The sequence below is a fragment of the Physcomitrium patens genome, chromosome 10 (assembly GCF_059467195.1).
Source record: "Physcomitrium patens ecotype Gransden chromosome 10, ASM5946719v1, whole genome shotgun sequence".
Lineage (NCBI taxonomy): Eukaryota > Viridiplantae > Streptophyta > Bryopsida > Funariales > Funariaceae > Physcomitrium > Physcomitrium patens.
In genome coordinates, this window is record NC_143419.1 from 4,063,236 (window position 1) to 4,082,326 (window position 19,091).

General features: G+C 37.2%; 3 protein-coding genes across 3 annotated transcripts; 1 reads left to right on the top strand and 2 right to left on the bottom strand.

Moving 5' to 3' along the window:
• The first annotated feature begins 6,285 nt into the window (after positions 1 to 6,285).
• On the top strand, positions 6,286 to 7,922 carry LOC141045820 (NADH dehydrogenase [ubiquinone] 1 alpha subcomplex subunit 1-like). The gene is made up of 3 exons (XM_073536520.2): positions 6,286 to 6,545; positions 6,719 to 6,802; positions 7,598 to 7,922. Exons 1-3 carry the CDS (start codon positions 6,447 to 6,449, stop codon positions 7,601 to 7,603), a joined length of 189 nt encoding a protein of 62 aa, XP_073392621.1. The 5' UTR covers positions 6,286 to 6,446; the 3' UTR covers positions 7,604 to 7,922.
• A 2,039-nt stretch (positions 7,923 to 9,961) lies between these two features.
• LOC112287784 (bystin) lies at positions 9,962 to 14,393 on the bottom strand. The gene is made up of 11 exons (XM_024531185.3): positions 13,838 to 14,393; positions 13,543 to 13,616; positions 13,159 to 13,288; positions 12,878 to 13,016; positions 12,643 to 12,697; positions 12,101 to 12,428; positions 11,774 to 11,853; positions 11,394 to 11,441; positions 10,895 to 11,041; positions 10,520 to 10,592; positions 9,962 to 10,332 (listed from the first exon to the last, which is right to left on the bottom strand). Exons 1-11 carry the CDS (start codon positions 14,009 to 14,011, stop codon positions 10,177 to 10,179), a joined length of 1,404 nt encoding a protein of 467 aa, XP_024386953.1. The 5' UTR covers positions 14,012 to 14,393; the 3' UTR covers positions 9,962 to 10,176.
• Positions 14,394 to 16,802: 2,409 nt separating this feature from the next.
• LOC112287315 (NADH dehydrogenase [ubiquinone] 1 alpha subcomplex subunit 1-like) lies at positions 16,803 to 18,438 on the bottom strand. The gene is made up of 3 exons (XM_073536680.2): positions 18,180 to 18,438; positions 17,923 to 18,006; positions 16,803 to 17,127 (listed from the first exon to the last, which is right to left on the bottom strand). Exons 1-3 carry the CDS (start codon positions 18,276 to 18,278, stop codon positions 17,122 to 17,124), a joined length of 189 nt encoding a protein of 62 aa, XP_073392781.1. The 5' UTR covers positions 18,279 to 18,438; the 3' UTR covers positions 16,803 to 17,121.
• Positions 18,439 to 19,091: the final 653 nt, after the last annotated feature.

The following is a 19,091-nucleotide window of genomic DNA, read 5'->3' on the forward strand; positions in this document are numbered from 1 at the left end:
TAACCATATCAATAAAACTTTTTCCTATGCATATGTGTGCATTTTATATGTGTATACACATTACTTCTAGCTACTCTTGTTTCACTTTCTAAAACATTCTTAACATGTTATCATCATGATTGTTCTTATGCACTAGTCTTGGTTCATAAAAATATATGTACACTTTATCCTTCGTTTTCTCCTCAATTTTTTTTCCTAACCTTATGTTGTTATTATTGTTATGTTGTGTTGTTGATGTTGTTGCTATTATTGTGCTATTGTATTGTTACCAAATTGCTACACCCTGTTGCATCTTGCCACCGATTGTCGCACTCTATCGTTGTCTGCAACATCTTGCCACCAACTACCGCACCCTACTGTCGAGTTGCAATGCCATGCCATAGTCCATCGCAAATCCTTATTTTTGTAGACAAAAAAAAAAAAAAAAAAAAAAAAAATCAAATTTTCAACACTTTTAATTTCAAGTTTCAACTTTATCATTTTATTTGGCTTTACATTTTAAGGTGCATTTTATTCAACCTTTTCTACTTGATCTTGTATTTTTATTCATAGATTTATTTATAATGAGTGCTTCAACATCCTCAACTACCTCTACTATGTTTCTAACTATCACCACTACATCCCAACATTTTCAAGCTCTTCTATTTCCACCATTGGCAGCTGATGGAAACAATTATCTATTATAAGAAAAAATGACAAAAGCAAATTTATTTGCAAAACAACGCTCGGATGCAATTCTATTTGAAGAATCTCTTACTATGAGTACTTCAATTCCTCTTGCTATCTGTTGGAAAGCACTTCTTTTCTTTTGTTGTCATCTTGTACCTACATTGTAATATCAATATTTAAAAATGTAAGATCTAGCCAAGCTTTGAGAGAATCTTAAATTTGGATTTGATCATCAAAATCCATTTTCCTTCCATATACACATCATGATTGGATACATTTATATGTCTTGGAATTTCCAAATTTAAATGCTTTCAACAATGAAATGTATCATATTATCTCAGAACTACAGTTATGTAGACAAGACATCTCTGAAGAAGAAATGATTGAAAAAAATCTCTCTATGTTTCTTCCTGCATCTACTATGCTTGCACAACAATATAAGAACATGAAATTTTAAAGACATCGTAATCTCGTATCCTATCTACTTCTTGCAGAAAAACAAAATAAGCTACTCTTGCAAAATAGAAAAGCTTGTCCTATTGGAACTACTCTTTTATAATCTCATATACTTAATATTTCAAATTCTAAGAAAAAATTATATAAACATAGAAAAAGTACTCACAAATACCAACTCAGTCATGGTTGTTACCATTTCTGCCTACATGGAAAGAATAAATATCTTACAATTAATTATAGTAGAAAACAAAAATCATAGATGCATTCTTGCCATAAATGTGGAATGATTGGACATTTGGCAAATGTATGCCATATTTCAAAATACTTTTTTAAAATATTCTAAAAAAATAAGAAACTTTGAGTTGCAGCTTATGAAGTTCATACCATGGATGTATCTATGGACTCAATTGGTGTTGATAATTTAGAAACTTATATGAATGACAAAACCTCTAATAATGAGTCAAATGATGCGCTCATTGATTCTACAACATCATATACTATCTTGCAAGGTAGATGATTTTTTTATTGAAAAATCTTCAACCTGATAAACTAGAAATTTGATGACTATGGTTGAAACAAATTCGTTTTGTTTCCAAGAGGGAATAAGAATGGTAAAATTACCTACAGACTCTATCATAAAATGTAAACATGCAGTATTTGCATTTTCAACATCTTGGAGTCTGATTAGGTACCAAAATGTGTGAGCTAATGGTTATCAATTTTCAACCACAATTCTATATAGGTGGGAGGTTTTGGCCCTTGAACAGAATCATAAAGTTGTAAATAAAGCCTTTGCTACGACAAATCGTTTATACCAAATTGCAATTCAACCTCCTTTTATATTTAATTTTACATCATTTATCTTAGAGAGTTGCGTTCTTTTTTGCCATGGAAAATTGAGACGCCTAATATCTACATTATTTTGGTAGATAATTCAATCTATAACTAAACATAATTTAAAACTTTCAAATGTAGATTCTAAAGAATTATGTCATGCATGTGTACAAGGCAAGATAATTGCTTGGCCTTTAATTTGAAAATTTCCATAAGAATTACCACTAATGCTTGAAAGGTTGCATGGTGATATTTGTGGTCCTATTAATCCAATATTTTGACTATTTTGTTATTTTTTGGTCCTTATTGATGCATCAGGCAAAGAATTATATATTTTATTATTATTAACTCAAAACATGGTATTAGCCAATCTTATATCTATGCTTATTTATTTCCAAGCATAATTTCTTGATTATTGTATCAAAACATTGCATATGGACAATGCAAAAGAATTTCCATCAAAGTCTTCTAAAGACTATTGTACTAAAATACGAATTGAGTTGACATATTATGTTCCATATGAACATGCTCAAAATAAACTTGCAGAATCATTTATAAAGCATAGACAACTCATTACCTAGCTACTACTTCTTTAGACAAATTTACTTACATCTATGTGGGATCATGCAATTTTGCATGCTGCAACATTAATATGCCTTTGTCCTTCTTTTCTTGAAATTATAACACCACAAGAGTTCATTTCAGTTTGTGTTTCAAATATATTTCACCTATGGGTGTTAAATTGCCATACTTGGATTCCAATATCAAAACCTTAATGACATACCTTTGGAGCTCATCGACAAGAAGGCATATATGTTAATTTTGATTCATCAAGCATTATTCATATACTTGATCTATCAAGTGGTACATTATTATGTACACATTTTCAAAATTGTTGTTTTGAAGATAATATATTTCCATCTCTTTGAGGAGGAATATTTAATCAATAAAGAAATACAACACTTGTATTTGGAGTACCAAAAACATCTACAATGAATCATGATCTTAGAACATCTTTAGCTGAAACTGAAGTTGTAAAGATTTTGTATCTAAAATAGATTGCAAATAAAACACCTGATGCTATCAATGATGTGCTTCAAATTACAAGAGTTCGAATTAATGAAGCTCAGAATGAACTTGCTAAAATTACATTACTACTAATTAATATACCTTTACTTAAAACATCAAAAATTAAAAGGACTCATGGACCAAATAAGCAACCACAAAAAAAGAAAGCTATAATATGTGGTAATTCTGCTATTATTTTGTAGAAGTTCCTACTAAACCTATGGGACCATCAATTAATGACAATATGTCCATGCAAATTATACCTTCACCTCATGCAATAAAAAATCTTAAAATTAGGAGGTATAAAACTACGTTGAGTACAAAATTATTTGTTCTATATTATGCTACAATGACATTTGGAATAGACCATCTATTATAATAGATAAATCATTTGCATTCATGATTGTAGAAGCTCTTTCTTAGAAAAAAGAGGATCTTGAAGCTCAAACCATCCTAAAAGCAATGTGTTGCTCTTATTGGTTAAAATAAAAAAATACCATCAAGGTGGAGTATGATTCTTTGCCTGAGAGAAAAGTCTTTAGTCCAATTTTAGACACTCTTACTTCTTGCCTTGTAGGATATAAGATAGTATTAATATGCAAGCAAGATGCTAAGGGTCAAATAACCTGCTATAAAGCTCGTCTTTTTGCCCAAGTATTTATCCAACAATTTGGCATTCATTATAAATCCATATATTTTCCAGTCATGAATTTAATTATATTTCAATATATTATTGAAATGGCAACTCATGCCACCTTTAAGATGCATCTTATAGATGTGGTAAGTGCATATTTATATGGTTTTTTTGATTCAAATATTTATATATAAGTTCCACTTAGTTTAAAAGCAAGAACTCTAAATACACCTACTTCAAGATAATATCATGGTATTAAAATTCACAAGGCCTTGAATGATCTAAAATAATTTGGATCCATGTGGTATTAACATCTTAAAGATTATTTAATTATAAATAAGTTTATAAATGATCTACTAATTCCTTGTTTGTTTATCCAACAAGATAAAATTGGATTTGTGATCATCACTATGTATGTTGATGATTTTAATCTAATGGATATTAGATCTACATGCATTGCAACTATTAATCTTGTTATCTGTGAATTTGAGTTGAAAATGCTAGAAAAAATAACTTTTTGCATTGGTTTTCAGATTATGTATCTCACAAATGGTAGCATTTTTTTTCTATTAATTAACATATATTAAACAAATCTTACAAAAATTCAATATGATTGATGCTTATCCATTGCCAACACCAATGGTTGGACATGGTCGTGATAGCCATGATTCATATTATCTATGCAAGGAAGAGGAAGAAATATTGGGAGAGCAATATCCATATCTCACAGCAATTGGAGCACTTTTATATTTAGCCACATCTATAAGACCACATATTGCATTTGTAATTAGTGTTCTTGTAAGACACAATGTACATCCAATATTACGACATTGAAATGGCATCAAATATTTATTACATTATTTAAAAGGCACTAAAGATTTGGAATTATACTACACACAATCTGCAAATCTAAAATTGGTTGAATATTTTGGTACAGGATATAAATCTAATATTGCAACAATTAAATCTCAAATAGGCTATATATTCTTAAGACATAGAGCTGTAATATAATAGAAATCAGTGAAACAAATTATAATTGCAACTTCATCCAACCATGTAGAAATCATTGTCTTACATGAAGCATCTTGGGAATGTATCTGGTTGTAATCAATTGATAAACTCATTTAGACAATCTTTAGACTTTCTTATGATGATTCTCTAACTATCTTGTATAAGGACAATAGTACTTATGTTACACAAATTCAAGTTGGTTTCATTAAAGGCAATAGGAAAAAGTATATTAATCCAAAGTATTTTAATTATACCTATGATTTAATTACCGATCAACTACTTAAGATTAAGAAAATCAAATCTGCATATTACCTTGCTGGTCTCCTCACCAAAGTTCTCTATTTGTACAGCCATCACTAACTTACTTATGGCATTAGCATGCGGCAACTTGGTTTTCTTGAGGAAGAAAGTTAATGAACTCTTAAAATAATATTGTATTCTTTTTTTTTCATCTATGGTTTTGTCCTCAAATACAATAAGATTCTCTTAAATAAGGTTCTAATGATATATCAATTATTGATCTTACGAGAAGACATAAAAGTATAGATCATAATTCTATGTATATAAATATTATGACAAGCAAGGAAGAATATTGAGATCATAAAATGTAGTCGGCACTCTCAATACTATTTATTGTAGTGTATAGTAAATACTGTGGCTATAGTGTTTGGAATGAAATGGGAGAAACTATTTATCTTCTTCTTCTCCTCTTTGTATAAGTGAGATAGCCATATAAATAAAACTCTCTTGTGTGTGTTTTACATGTGTGTGCACATTACTTCTAACTACTCTTATCTCTCTCTAAAACATTCTTAACAAATTCAAAGCAACTCGCAGCTCATAGCAAATTCCAAGGTTGTCTAAGGAGGAAACTTAAGTATTCAATTTAAAAATGCAGATCACAGTACAACAATCAGTGCTTCAACGCCATGATAGCAAGAATCAAGCTAGAAGGCCATTCACGCCTTGAGGACCCACGGCTACTCACTCTTATTCTCTTAATGCGCACGCATTACAGAATCATGATACTGTCACTTTACTGAAGCATTTGCCCATTGTAATTTGCGATCACTGGCAATCCATACTATTGAGAGCATACTTGAATTTTGTGTATCAAAGAGCAGCAAGGAGCTTCGCATAAGGCAGTGCAATTTCGATACTTCTAACCTCGACTTAGTATATGGCTACTAAGTGCCAACCCTAATAAAGTTCAGACGAATCTAAAATGTTCACAATGTCACATCAACATGCTACGTGAGCACAAGAAATAGATTTTCGGCAATTGTATGAGCTTCAGCATATAAACTCTAATCTTTTTCGTAGTGAAAAAAATAATAATGGATAAAAAATAAAGTCATGAAACTATCCTTTGAAAATCCATGCACAAATAAAACTGTAATAGGAGTACAATAAGAATACTAACGAATTATACAGATTATATTAATTTCAAGACAGCAGAGAAGTTCACACTGAGATCTACGTTCCATATTCGTATCCGTACCCACACAATAAATACAAATACGATACCAACACCCATCCATACGACGTGGTATTATACGGAGAGTTCTTAAGAACTAAACGGCGAATCCGATTTCCAGCTGCAATTGGCTTCGTTTCGTGTCGCTCGTTGTGACCCGTGAGACAACTTTGTTACATCGCTAGGGTTTCGCCATATCCGCCAATTTCCCACCTCCATTCTCGTCTTCTTCTTCTTCTTCTTCTTCTTCTCCTCCTCCACGCATTTTTTTTTGGTGTGTATAGAACAGATATCGCAATGTCGTGGGAGGCCATGCTGCCCATGGGCATCATCTCCGCCATGATTTTTGTCATGGGGACGTCTCAGTACGTGGTTCACACGTCCATCTACGGCAAGGTGAAGCGATTTCTCCTCTGGGATTTGTGATTCTCCGGGAGTTTGAGGTTGAGATCTGACGAGATTGAGCAAGGAGGAGTGTTTTTTTTTTTTTTTTTTTTTTTTTAATTCGCTGCCTTGAAGCTCTGTGTGATTTTCTAGTTGGTTGACCTAGTTGTAGAATTTGTGGACAGCCAAAGCATCCCAGACATGATGCATGGGACCGGGCGATGGACGAAAGAGATGCTCGATTGAAAGAGGAGTACGAAAAATCTCAGGTTAGGGCTTGTTTTGTTTGTATTTCTGCAGACGATGTTCCTTTGTGAGAGAGTTTCCGGTTGTCATGGATCTTGAGGACTTACCTTCGGGTTCGGTTGGTTCCGAACGAAATCCTTCCCGTATCGAGAACGAATTCATGTGGAAACTTTGTAGGCGAACATTGATGTTGTCCTTAAAGTGAATCTTCCGTCCTTTTGGAAGTGGTGATAGAGAGCGGGCTGGAACTGGGGTTTGGCGTTTTCTGAGCGTGTAGGAATTTTTGGAGAGAGGCTTCACTTGGAAACAAGAATTAACTGTTAATCTCTCTGAACGACCGTAAACATTTCGGTTCTCCTTAGTTATCCGCGGGTGCTAATTTCTGTGACTTGAATATACTTGAAGAATTAGATGAGAATTTATGGAGAGTCGGGAATTTGTGGAAATCATCAAGGGATAGTGCATAGAAATTCGCCGAATGCACTGTGGCTAGACGCGTTTTATATTTGTTTATGTTTTTTATTTTATTTTTGTCGTTTATTTGTTGAAGTGCACCCTTGTGTCTTGGTAGTTTTGTGTTGAATCAACAGAAAGAGGGTTTTGGTTTTCAATGAGGACATGATTTTGTGGATTTTTATACCATTGACACAAGTAGTCTGAGGACGCATTGTCTTTGCGTGAAGGAAATGAATTGTTAGTGAGGGGGTGAAGAGTGCATCCAATGTGACAATTGCAGCTGGCTAGTCGTCAGGGTCATATTATGTATCGAGTAATGTGGAAAGAATATGACGATTTTCTCTTGACGTGTGCTCTTGCAGAAGTAGCCACTTTTTCAGCTTGTGTGAGAGGCATTCGGCGAGTTACGATGCAAAGCTTATTGCACATTGTATGCTTCAGCAGCTTGACGAGCTTCTGCATTGTGTTGCATTGGGAACTTTGCATGCATGCTGAGTAGTTACTTTTGACACGATACATCCTTGCCTCAAGGTTTTCATCACGTTTTCCTGTCTGGTGCTCGAAGGAGTTCAATGGGTTGAAAGAAATAATGTATTGATATTGTTAGGCTTCCATGTGTGTCCGTCTTCCGAGGTGGAGGTTCACACGACATGCTTGAAAGCTTTTGAAATGATTGGTCCTTTGAAACGTCCAGTGTCGAATATATGTTCACTGTGTCTATTTACATTTCCATGTCAAACAGGACTGTTTGTTGTGAATGAATGAGTTGATTTGGCAAGAAGCTAAGTTGTTTATTGAACCATAGACAACTTGGATTATTAAAGGAACTGTAATAGAGTTGTGGTGAGTAGTGAATTCTACGTGTTCATTGAGAAAAATGGTTGAAAAGGCAAACGAATTTTTGTGGGTGGTGCATATTTGAACGTAGTGTCATGCTCTGAAATAGCCTGTACGCCTGAAGAAGCCCACGTAGTTGACAGGCTTATTATTCTATCTTCTGAGTTGTGTTTGCGTCAAGTCGGCTTCAGAACGACCATTGGTAAACAGTATGTAGCGAAGATGTTCGAAGGGGATTAGAACTGTAGGGGACCAGGACGACGGTGGAACCAGACTGACAGTAGTCATCGTCACTGCAAGGTCATGGGCATAGTTCATGCTTTCTAATCACTTTTGTCAGCTTATTTGATGTTTTTGCTCTCCTTAAATCAACTCATTCATACTTTCAGCTTCATTCGAGAAGGAATAGATGTTGTGAACCTGGAAGTCAGTGGGTCTAGTAAAGATGGATTGAAAGAATCACATTCGGAGCTCTGAGAACGAATACTATCTGCATGGAAACGCGTGATCTACTGGTGGCTGTGATTAGGATCATTTCGCAGGAGGGAATAGTTTGCTTTTGGGCTCCACATTCGGAAGAGCTTTCACGCACTGAAGGGAAAGGCTTGTAACCGTCTTGTGTTTCTGAAACGTTCGTGAATATTTCACATTCGCCTTTAGTAGTGGACGGTGAGTGCATGTGCTCCGATTGCAACCGTGACTCGTCTCCTAATCTGTGTCACCGGGTGCTGAAAAACCTTATCTGAGAGTGCAATTGGCTGATGTGCGGGAACCCCAGTTTCTTCGAGTTAACAGATGTTTGGGAGCTTGATTCTACGCATGGCTACAGCCAGATTTCTGAATAGCTTCAGTCAAACTATCGCTTGAGTTTGATAACTTTTTTCTTCAATTTTCGCTGCGAACTGCTAACGGGTATCTCGGTATTTACATGAGAGGACAACTGCAATTTCCTCCGCTCAACAGCTTTCGAAGTATGTGTTTCTGTTGAAAGCCAGAATACATGAGTGCGATGCCATGAAGGCACTGAGCAGATGAAGAACATGCTTCTGTTGGTAGAGGAGTACAAATCGATGGGGTTTCGTTGGTGTTCACATCGGGATTCACGTATAGGAATCATCACGGGCAGAACAGTTGCAAAACTGATGGCACTGCATTTCGGTTTGGCAGATCGGGATTCGATCTACACTATTAATGAGAACAATATCTTTCCCACCAAGCCTTGTGCAGAAAGCGAAGACAAGTTTGTTAAGCTCGGAAGCATTGACCTGAGTGGAGACAAGAGATAGAGCGTGACAATGTACGAAAGGACGTCAAAGTTTTGAGGGTTCTCTCAGGCCAGGTATGGTTTACGTAGTACTTGTGAAGTGGAATCCTGGGCCCTAAGAGAGGACTGTATAGAACATAAATCTGGGCAGATGCGGTAATTAAGAGGGCCGGAAAAAGATTCTATCCCGGCTTGTCCTGCCGACCAGCGCCACGATAAAGTAGGCATTTCCGTCCAATAATCCGACCTCGCGTCAACGCGCGAAGTGCCAGTCACTACTGGCTGGCAACTACCGGCACTTTGACCGTGTTAACATAGAATTGTTGGGAGTAACGGACTACGAGGAGGTTGTAGTTATCAGAGACCCAGGTGAGCGTGTCAGCATCGCCAGCAGCAGCATGAAGTGCTGCAAGTAATTTAGTTTAACTTGGCATCAAGTAAACTTTCTAGCACTTGGCCGTAGGTTGAGTAGTAGATTACAATGAGTATTGCTATTTCCGCGCTCATGCTACAACTCTTCAATGGTGATGCAGTGCAGTGCATGGCATCTAGAATCGCTCATGCAACGGAACGCAGGTCGGAATATTTTGAGCGAGGAATATATGAAGACTTTTAACAAAGAAAATAAAAAATGAGAAATTCTCACAATTGCGTGCTGTAACATTGATAAGGACATGAATTTGGGATGTGCCCTCCGCCTGCTGGTGGGAAAAACACTAAAAGAAGCAGAAACCGTCTTCTTCTATTCTAACTGGCTGGTTGACAGCCAACTCATTATCACAATTCCGAGCACGAACGAAAGCTCACACTCGCTCCGTACTCGGTTTACACATCGATGATTTAGTCTTCATCCATGCCTATCTGAACTTCTGGTAGATTCCACATATCTTCTTCGACAACAGCTTTTTCAATCTTCATGGGAACTGTTGTCATATGGTCGTCTTTCTGACCTCGATTTCGACTATTAAGTAACTCTCTATGAATCTCAGGAGTAACCTGCACAATGTAAAAACGCAGTCCAACCTTCGATTAGGAATAACAGAAAACAAATTTCTTCAATTCTAATTTTTCCGTATGCGTGTGAAAGTTTACTGCATGACAAGCTAAAACGTCGGAGAGAACTTTAATAGCCCCATAGACTATGATCTCTACATTCGTAGGTAAAAAGCGGAAAATAAGATACCAGATAATGCTTTTGCTTCCGCATCAACTGTTTCAGCTTCTCCTTGTCCTCCTCACTCAACTCGTTCTTATACCTGCAATGATGTGTGTGAAGATGTGAAGCCTAAGGGTGCAGGACTTAAGGGTCACAATTCACGGTTGTGTAGCTACAAAAATGGTTTCGACTCTAGCTTAGTGCGTAGCGCGCCATTACGATAAGTACCGTGTCTCCGAGCATACAATCTTCCACAATACAAATTAAAATAAACCCAAAATATCCAACATACTATATTCACCATACTGAAGATTTAAAACGAGGAAGACCATGCATAGCGAAACCAAGTTTAAAAATCCAACCTATTGAGCACCAAACCAAATATAATGTTCAAAATATTACCGTTGAACAAATGTGAGCAGGGATTGGTGCCAAATAACAGGAAGGTCACGTTCATCCTCAACGAAACTCACAAAATGATACAAAACTGCGTCCAGAACTCTGTACGGGAGAGCATATTTCTTGTCCAATAAAAGCTTGAGGAAATAACTGCAATACAATTGAAACAGAGTGCTTAGTTATAAGCAAGGATGTAAATAATGTTCTTAAATTCTTCCAAACACGAGCATGTGCATGTCTAACCATACACTGCTTTAGTCAAGAACTGTGGTTCCGCATTGGTCTCTTAGCATTCCTTGGCTTCTATGACAAATATCTTACATCAGTTTCAAGGCCAGCATTAAAACTGTCACTCAGACAGTATTAGTAGCAACAGCACCAAGGAACAAACCAAATTACTAAGTTTAGTTTGGCATTAAGAAATTTTTTCATGCTGCATTTGACCAGAAAGGGGCACCGATCACCATTCCAAATACAATCCTAGTTTAAGGAAAAAATGTACCTGTTCGTGCCACAATACTCCATCTCAGCGATTTTCAAAAGTGCAACACTGTTCAAACAAGCAGACCACATATTGAATGACCATCCTCACCCAAGTCAAATTTGAATATTCTATCTACGTTTTATGTTCAAACCTACATTCTCACATTGCAAGTGCCGTTTGCGAAACGCCATTAAACATCAACATAGATCACTCTGCAAATTGCTCAACAGCGAGATTCCAAAATTGACTCAGAATCGAAGGACGTCACCATATCCGTGGGGCTTGCTACAATCCTTTACATGCTTGTAAAATTTCACTTAGGTACAATGGTGACTAATGCTCACAACAAACGAAAAAAAAAAAAAAAAAAAGTTGATATGCGATAGATCTTATCTAACCTGGAATGTAAAACAGGAATAGAAACCTTTTGAAGTACACTTCCTATAATAACAGCCTCACGCAAGTTACATGTTCGGGTCTGCAAGGAACAAGAAGCTAACACATGTAACTGACATAGAATCTTTAGTATGCACATGACAACACGGAAGCATTCAGAAACGTTTAAGCCCATGACCGTGACTTTTGGCATTGTAAACTTCAGCTACTGGTCATTGAGATAAACGCACTTTAGGAGCATCCATCAAGAACTTCAAAAAACGAAAATGCCTTTGGGGTGAGACTCTAAGAAATTTAATAATATATATGCAACATAACCATAACATTACCTGGCAAAGGGGTAGCAATAGGCCTTTGTAAAATGCTGAGGGCTTGTAGACAGCCTTTTTCATAGCTTGATAAAGTGCGAAGTGAAGTCTCTTATGCACCCTGATGTCGTTCCGGATTCTTGGTAAAAGTACCAGACTATAAAAGCGTTGAGCCATACGAGCATTCAAGTTGGAGGCAAAAACTCGAGTGGCCTGGTACATGGCATTTGGAGACCATTTCTCTGGCTCTGTAAGAAATAGCACGTCCTCCCAATTGGAAAGTGAAGGAATTATCTTGAAAGCCTTGGGTAACTTGCCTGCTCTGTACCTACTCAGAAACTTGCCTACCCTGTACAACCAAAATAAGTAATTAACGTAATTGATGTTTGTTCGGTACCAAGGACACAATTGAAGGCGAAAGTCTCATAAAACATGAAACTATAATAAACTGATAATAAGAGAGCACAGAAAACCATCTCAACATACGTGCCAGCGTTTGATAGCTGAAATATAGCGCATAGCTAGCACATATCTACTGAAGATAGAGTAGAAAGAAAATGTACCCTTGGTAAACCTCTATGACTTTGCTATCTACGCCTGGAATTGTTCGGCCTTCACCTGCATTGCAACAAGCAAAGGAAATTTCAATAAGTTTTCAATCGAAGAAAATTGTTCATATAACACCCTCCTAACCAGCACTACTTCTCGAAATACACTCGTCTGAACACATTCGGCAAACGCCAAATAGTGTTTTCGCGCGTAAATGTTTAAAACGTTTAACCAAGAAATGTAGCTAACCTTCTGTTTCAACAGCAGTCATTCCATTCCCGCCCATGTCATTAATCCGCTCCATTATAATGTCAGCTAATGTTCGTTGTGGGGTTGCATCAGAGGCCATAAACTTCAACATGATTCTTTCATCTTCTTCTGTCACTTCCTGAGATACAGTTTCACATCAATGTAAGATAAAACCGCTGTATCTATACCACCATGTCCAACTATGTAGACATAAAGGTCCCAAGACAACCAATAGATTCAACGTTCCAATATGATATTCCTAACAGATAGTAGAAATTTACTTCAAATTCTTCAGCTTGCTCTTCTCCATCAGAAAATCCCTCCTCGTCATCGCTATCGCTATCCATCCTTTGATCTGGCACAGCAGCAGAGAAGGCTCTTCTAGTTGCTGCTACACCAGTCTCTTCATCCCTGAATTATGATACATTCTTAGATCTCACAAATTCAAACCAGGTGTAACTTTCATGAAATATTCTGAAAGCCAGCTTAACAATGTGCTCTTATTCCATCCAACTTTCCAGAGCCTGGAAATAGACAAAAATATAATCACAATTTCCAAATTAAAATCAGATGCAATACACTAAAAACAACCTTGAGTTGTCCACCAGATACTTGTTACCTCTGCCTGACTGTCTACCAGGGCAAAAAATCAAGACAAGGATTACCTTTCGTTATCAATTTCCAACTGCTGCATCCGTGCTTCGCTGAGAATTTTATTACTCATCATTGGAGTCACATACTGCAACCAAACACACAAATGCATTTACCGGCGGTGAGAACAAAAACACAATATCCTACAGGAGATGAACAAAAAAACCAGCTTAAAGAGGCCATAACCGGTGAGAAGTTACTCCTGACATTGAACTTCGCAAGCGAGTGGCGCGACGAGATAACGCTGCCTCAACATAACATTAGGCTCCCGCAAAATCGACGCAGATCAGTACTAAAAGCATTTCGCACCTCATCAGTCGGTTGCTGTCGGCTACGGTTCCTTGGATTTCTGCGCTTAGGCGGCGCAGCCTCAAGGTTCTGCTCCATTTGCTCAGCTAGACCAAGTTCATGTTTCTCAGGCCCCGTCTCCTTTCGCTTTTTCTTATGGTGTCCAGGGCCCCTGGGCTTCGTTACGCTCGCCATGATAATAAACTGCGCCGCTGAAAACACTGGGAACTCTGTGGCCTTCAGGCACCACGGCTTCACAACAGACCGCCCCTCGTCTCTTCTCTCTTCACCGTCCCTGCCGACTTCAATCACCTCAAAACAACTCCCGAATTACCCGTCTTCCTCCCCGAAATTCCCATCACATGCTCGTTCTCAAAATTCTTACTACAGAGGGCAAAATCGAGAACACGCCGAAAGTCGCAAACTTGAGGTGCCTCACGAAAATCGGATTCAAGGACAAGCGAGGGGATTCAAGGACAAGCGAGGGGATTCAAGGACAGGCGAGGGAATTCAAGGACAAGCGAGGGGATTCAAGGGCAGCGCGACCAAGGAGGCTATGCTAAACCCTAAACCCTGAAGTAGAATTAGGTTCCTGGGTTAAGGACCCCTTCTTCATTCATGTGAGGGGTGTGAAAGCGTTGGACGACATGCTGAGTTGGACAAGTAGAGTGCTGAGCTGGTCTTCCTGAGCCATTCGTACGCAATCCATGTATTGTATTCCTTTGGAACGTACAGTAACTACACACTAGTTTAAAATCAAAGTTTCATTTTGGATGTGTGCGTTGTGCCGAGAGGCTTGCATTTGTAATTAAAGGCCATTTATATGCATGAATATATATATATATATATATATATATATATATGTATATACATGAATGTATATATTGTAAGCATGTTTGTTCTAATATAAAATCATTCCAGTGTGTTTTATGATAAATATGGATACATTCTGTTATATATGTATTTATGTATGCTATATTTTTTGTAATTGTAATTGATTTGATTGTCCTCAAATTTATAATTTATCATACATTTATTATATTTATAAACTAAAAAATAATAATAACGAATATAAATAATTTTTCAAATTGTGTATTATATTTGATTATTAGTATATCAATTCTATATGTATTATATATATATATATATATATATGTATGTATGTATAAGCACATTTTAATTTAAATTAAGGATTTTTTAAATCACATGTCATAACCTTTGTAACTTTGACAAGATTTTTTTAAAGAATTATTAACAAAATATTTATGTGATTTTGAAAGGCAAAAATAAATAAAATAGAAATCGTTTGTAGATTCTATTTCTTATATCAAATAACAAAGGTATTCAAATTAAAAAGAATGTCACCAAATTCACACCTAAGTTCTAAAAGTATTGCAAATAATAAATTTACTCTCCATTAACATCTCAATAAATATGCATATTTCAATATATTTTCAACTGTAATTACTAAATTGCATTTTTCTTTTTTCTTTTTTTCCTTATCCCCTCAAAGAAAGATATTCTTTATTCTAATGTCTAGAAAACCTATAGTACATTTAACTTTAATTTTTTTTTAATGAAATGTATGTAGTTATCCCAAATCAAATTTAGAAAAAAATAATAATTGTACAATAGTCCAAAGAAAGGTTAAATTTCTACAGAAGTATTCATAAAAACTATAAATCTTGCTTTGCACAGCAAAATCTTGATAGTGGTATATTTCTTGGTAAACCATTACATAATTATATTTTTATTTCTATGAATACTTGTATTATTTGATCAAAAAGAAAGGTTTTCAGTAAATAATGTATCTGGTAACAAACATCAAGAATGCATTAAGATTATAGAGTAGGATCTTCATTACATGTCCTTAAAAAAATATACTAGAAATTTCTCATGTCCAAAAAATACAACAAAAGAGTTCCACAACTAAGAATAAGTATTGAAGAAAGTAGTATTGAACTCTAGTATGAGTTCCATTGACGCCATTCAGAAATCTGGTTGTTGCAGTGGCTGGGGGTAGAATCAAGCTCCCAAACATCTGTTAACTCGAAGAAACTGGGGTTCCCGCACATCAGCCAATTGCACTCTCAGATAAGGTTTTTCAGCACCCGGTGACACAGATTAGGAGACGAGTCACGGTTGCAATCGGAGCACATGCACTCACCGTCCACTACTAAAGGCGAATGTGAAATATTCACGAACGTTTCAGAAACACAAGACGGTTACAAGCCTTTCCCTTCAGTGCGTGAAAGCTCTTCCGAATGTGGAGCCCAAAAGCAAACTATTCCCTCCTGCGAAATGATCCTAATCACAGCCACCAGTAGATCACGCGTTTCCATGCAGATAGTATTCGTTCTCAGAGCTCCGAATGTGATTCTTTCAATCCATCTTTACTAGACCCACTGACTTCCAGGTTCACAACATCTATTCCTTCTCGAATGAAGCTGAAAGTATGAATGAGTTGATTTAAGGAGAGCAAAAACATCAAATAAGCTGACAAAAGTGATTAGAAAGCATGAACTATGCCCATGACCTTGCAGTGACGATGACTACTGTCAGTCTGGTTCCACCGTCGTCCTGGTCCCCTACAGTTCTAATCCCCTTCGAACATCTTCGCTACATACTGTTTACCAATGGTCGTTCTGAAGCCGACTTGACGCAAACACAACTCAGAAGATAGAATAATAAGCCTGTCAACTACGTGGGCTTCTTCAGGCGTACAGGCTATTTCAGAGCATGACACTACGTTCAAATATGCACCACCCACAAAAATTCGTTTGCCTTTTCAACCATTTTTCTCAATGAACACGTAGAATTCACTACTCACCACAACTCTATTACAGTTCCTTTAATAATCCAAGTTGTCTATGGTTCAATAAACAACTTAGCTTCTTGCCAAATCAACTCATTCATTCACAACAAACAGTCCTGTTTGACATGGAAATGTAAATAGACACAGTGAACATATATTCGACACTGGACGTTTCAAAGGACCAATCATTTCAAAAGCTTTCAAGCATGTCGTGTGAACCTCCACCTCGGAAGACGGACACACATGGAAGCCTAACAATATCAATACATTATTTCTTTCAACCCATTGAACTCCTTCGAGCACCAGACAGGAAAACGTGATGAAAACCTTGAGGCAAGGATGTATCGTGTCAAAAGTAACTACTCAGCATGCATGCAAAGTTCCCAATGCAACACAATGCAGAAGCTCGTCAAGCTGCTGAAGCATACAATGTGCAATAAGCTTTGCATCGTAACTCGCCGAATGCCTCTCACACAAGCTGAAAAAGTGGCTACTTCTGCAAGAGCACACGTCAAGAGAAAATCGTCATATTCTTTCCACATTACTCGATACATAATATGACCCTGACGACTAGCCAGCTGCAATTGTCACATTGGATGCACTCTTCACCCCCTCACTAACAATTCATTTCCTTCACGCAAAGACAATGCGTCCTCAGACTACTTGTGTCAATGGTATAAAAATCCACAAAATCATGTCCTCATTGAAAACCAAAACCCTCTTTCTGTTGATTCAACACAAAACTACCAAGACACAAGGGTGCACTTCAACAAATAAACGACAAAAATAAAATAAAAAACATAAACAAATATAAAACGCGTCTAGCCACAGTGCATTCGGCGAATTTCTATGCACTATCCCTTGATGATTTCCACAAATTCCCGACTCTCCATAAATTCTCATCTAATTCTTCAAGTATATTCAAGTCACAGAAATTAGCACCCGCGGATAACTAAGGAGAACCGAAATGTTTACGGTCGTTCAGAGAGATTAACAGTTAATTCTTGTTTCCAAGTGAAGCCTCTCTCCAAAAATTCCTACACGCTCAGAAAACGCCAAACCCCAGTTCCAGCCCGCTCTCTATCACCACTTCCAAAAGGACGGAAGATTCACTTTAAGGACAACATCAATGTTCGCCTACAAAGTTTCCACATGAATTCGTTCTCGATACGGGAAGGATTTCGTTCGGAACCAACCGAACCCGAAGGTAAGTCCTCAAGATCCATGACAACCGGAAACTCTCTCACAAAGGAACATCGTCTGCAGAAATACAAACAAAACAAGCCCTAACCTGAGATTTTTCGTACTCCTCTTTCAATCGAGCATCTCTTTCGTCCATCGCCCGGTCCCATGCATCATGTCTGGGATGCTTTGGCTGTCCACAAATTCTACAACTAGGTCAACCAACTAGAAAATCACACAGAGCTTCAAGGCAGCGAATTAAAAAAAAAAAAAAAAAAAAAAAAACACTCCTCCTTGCTCAATCTCGTCAGATCTCAACCTCAAACTCCCGGAGAATCACAAATCCCAGAGGAGAAATCGCTTCACCTTGCCGTAGATGGACGTGTGAACCACGTACTGAGACGTCCCCATGACAAAAATCATGGCGGAGATGATGCCCATGGGCAGCATGGCCTCCCACGACATTGCGATATCTGTTCTATACACACCAAAAAAAAATGCGTGGAGGAGGAGAAGAAGAAGAAGAAGAAGAAGAAGACGAGAATGGAGGTGGGAAATTGGCGGATATGGCGAAACCCTAGCGATGTAACAAAGTTGTCTCACGGGTCACAACGAGCGACACGAAACGAAGCCAATTGCAGCTGGAAATCGGATTCGCCGTTTAGTTCTTAAGAACTCTCCGTATAATACCACGTCGTATGGATGGGTGTTGGTATCGTATTTGTATTTATTGTGTGGGTACGGATACGAATATGGAACGTAGATCTCAGTGTGAACTTCTCTGCTGTCTTGAAATTAATATAATCTGTATAATTCGTTAGTATTCTTATTGTACTCCTATTACAGTTTTATTTGTGCATGGATTTTCAAAGGATAGTTTCATGACTTTATTTTTTATCCATTATTATTTTTTTCACTACGAAAAAGATTAGAGTTTATATGCTGAAGCTCATACAATTGCCGAAAATCTATTTCTTGTGCTCACGTAGCATGTTGATGTGACATTGTGAACATTTTAGATTCGTCTGAACTTTATTAGGGTTGGCACTTAGTAGCCATATACTAAGTCGAGGTTAGAAGTATCGAAATTGCACTGCCTTATGCGAAGCTCCTTGCTGCTCTTTGATACACAAAATTCAAGTATGCTCTCAATAGTATGGATTGCCAGTGATCGCAAATTACAATGGGCAAATGCTTCAGTAAAGTGACAGTATCATGATTCTGTAATGCGTGCGCATTAAGAGAATAAGAGTGAGTAGCCGTGGGTCCTCAAGGCGT

Coding starts and splice junctions, on each gene's coding strand:
- LOC141045820 (XM_073536520.2), top strand. CDS start 6,447: ATGTCGTGGGAGGCCATGCTGCCCATGGGCATCATCTCCGCCATGATT. Junction 6,546..6,718: donor ACACGTCCATCTACGGCAAG/GTGAAGCGATTT, acceptor ATTTGTGGACAG/CCAAAGCATCCCAGACATGA.
- LOC112287784 (XM_024531185.3), bottom strand. CDS start 14,011: ATGGCGAGCGTAACGAAGCCCAGGGGCCCTGGACACCATAAGAAAAAG. Junction 13,017..13,158: donor AGCAAGCTGAAGAATTTGAA/GTAAATTTCTAC, acceptor ACTGTATCTCAG/GAAGTGACAGAAGAAGATGA. Junction 12,698..12,877: donor GACTGCTGTTGAAACAGAAG/GTTAGCTACATT, acceptor GTTGCAATGCAG/GTGAAGGCCGAACAATTCCA.
- LOC112287315 (XM_073536680.2), bottom strand. CDS start 18,278: ATGTCGTGGGAGGCCATGCTGCCCATGGGCATCATCTCCGCCATGATT. Junction 18,007..18,179: donor ACACGTCCATCTACGGCAAG/GTGAAGCGATTT, acceptor ATTTGTGGACAG/CCAAAGCATCCCAGACATGA.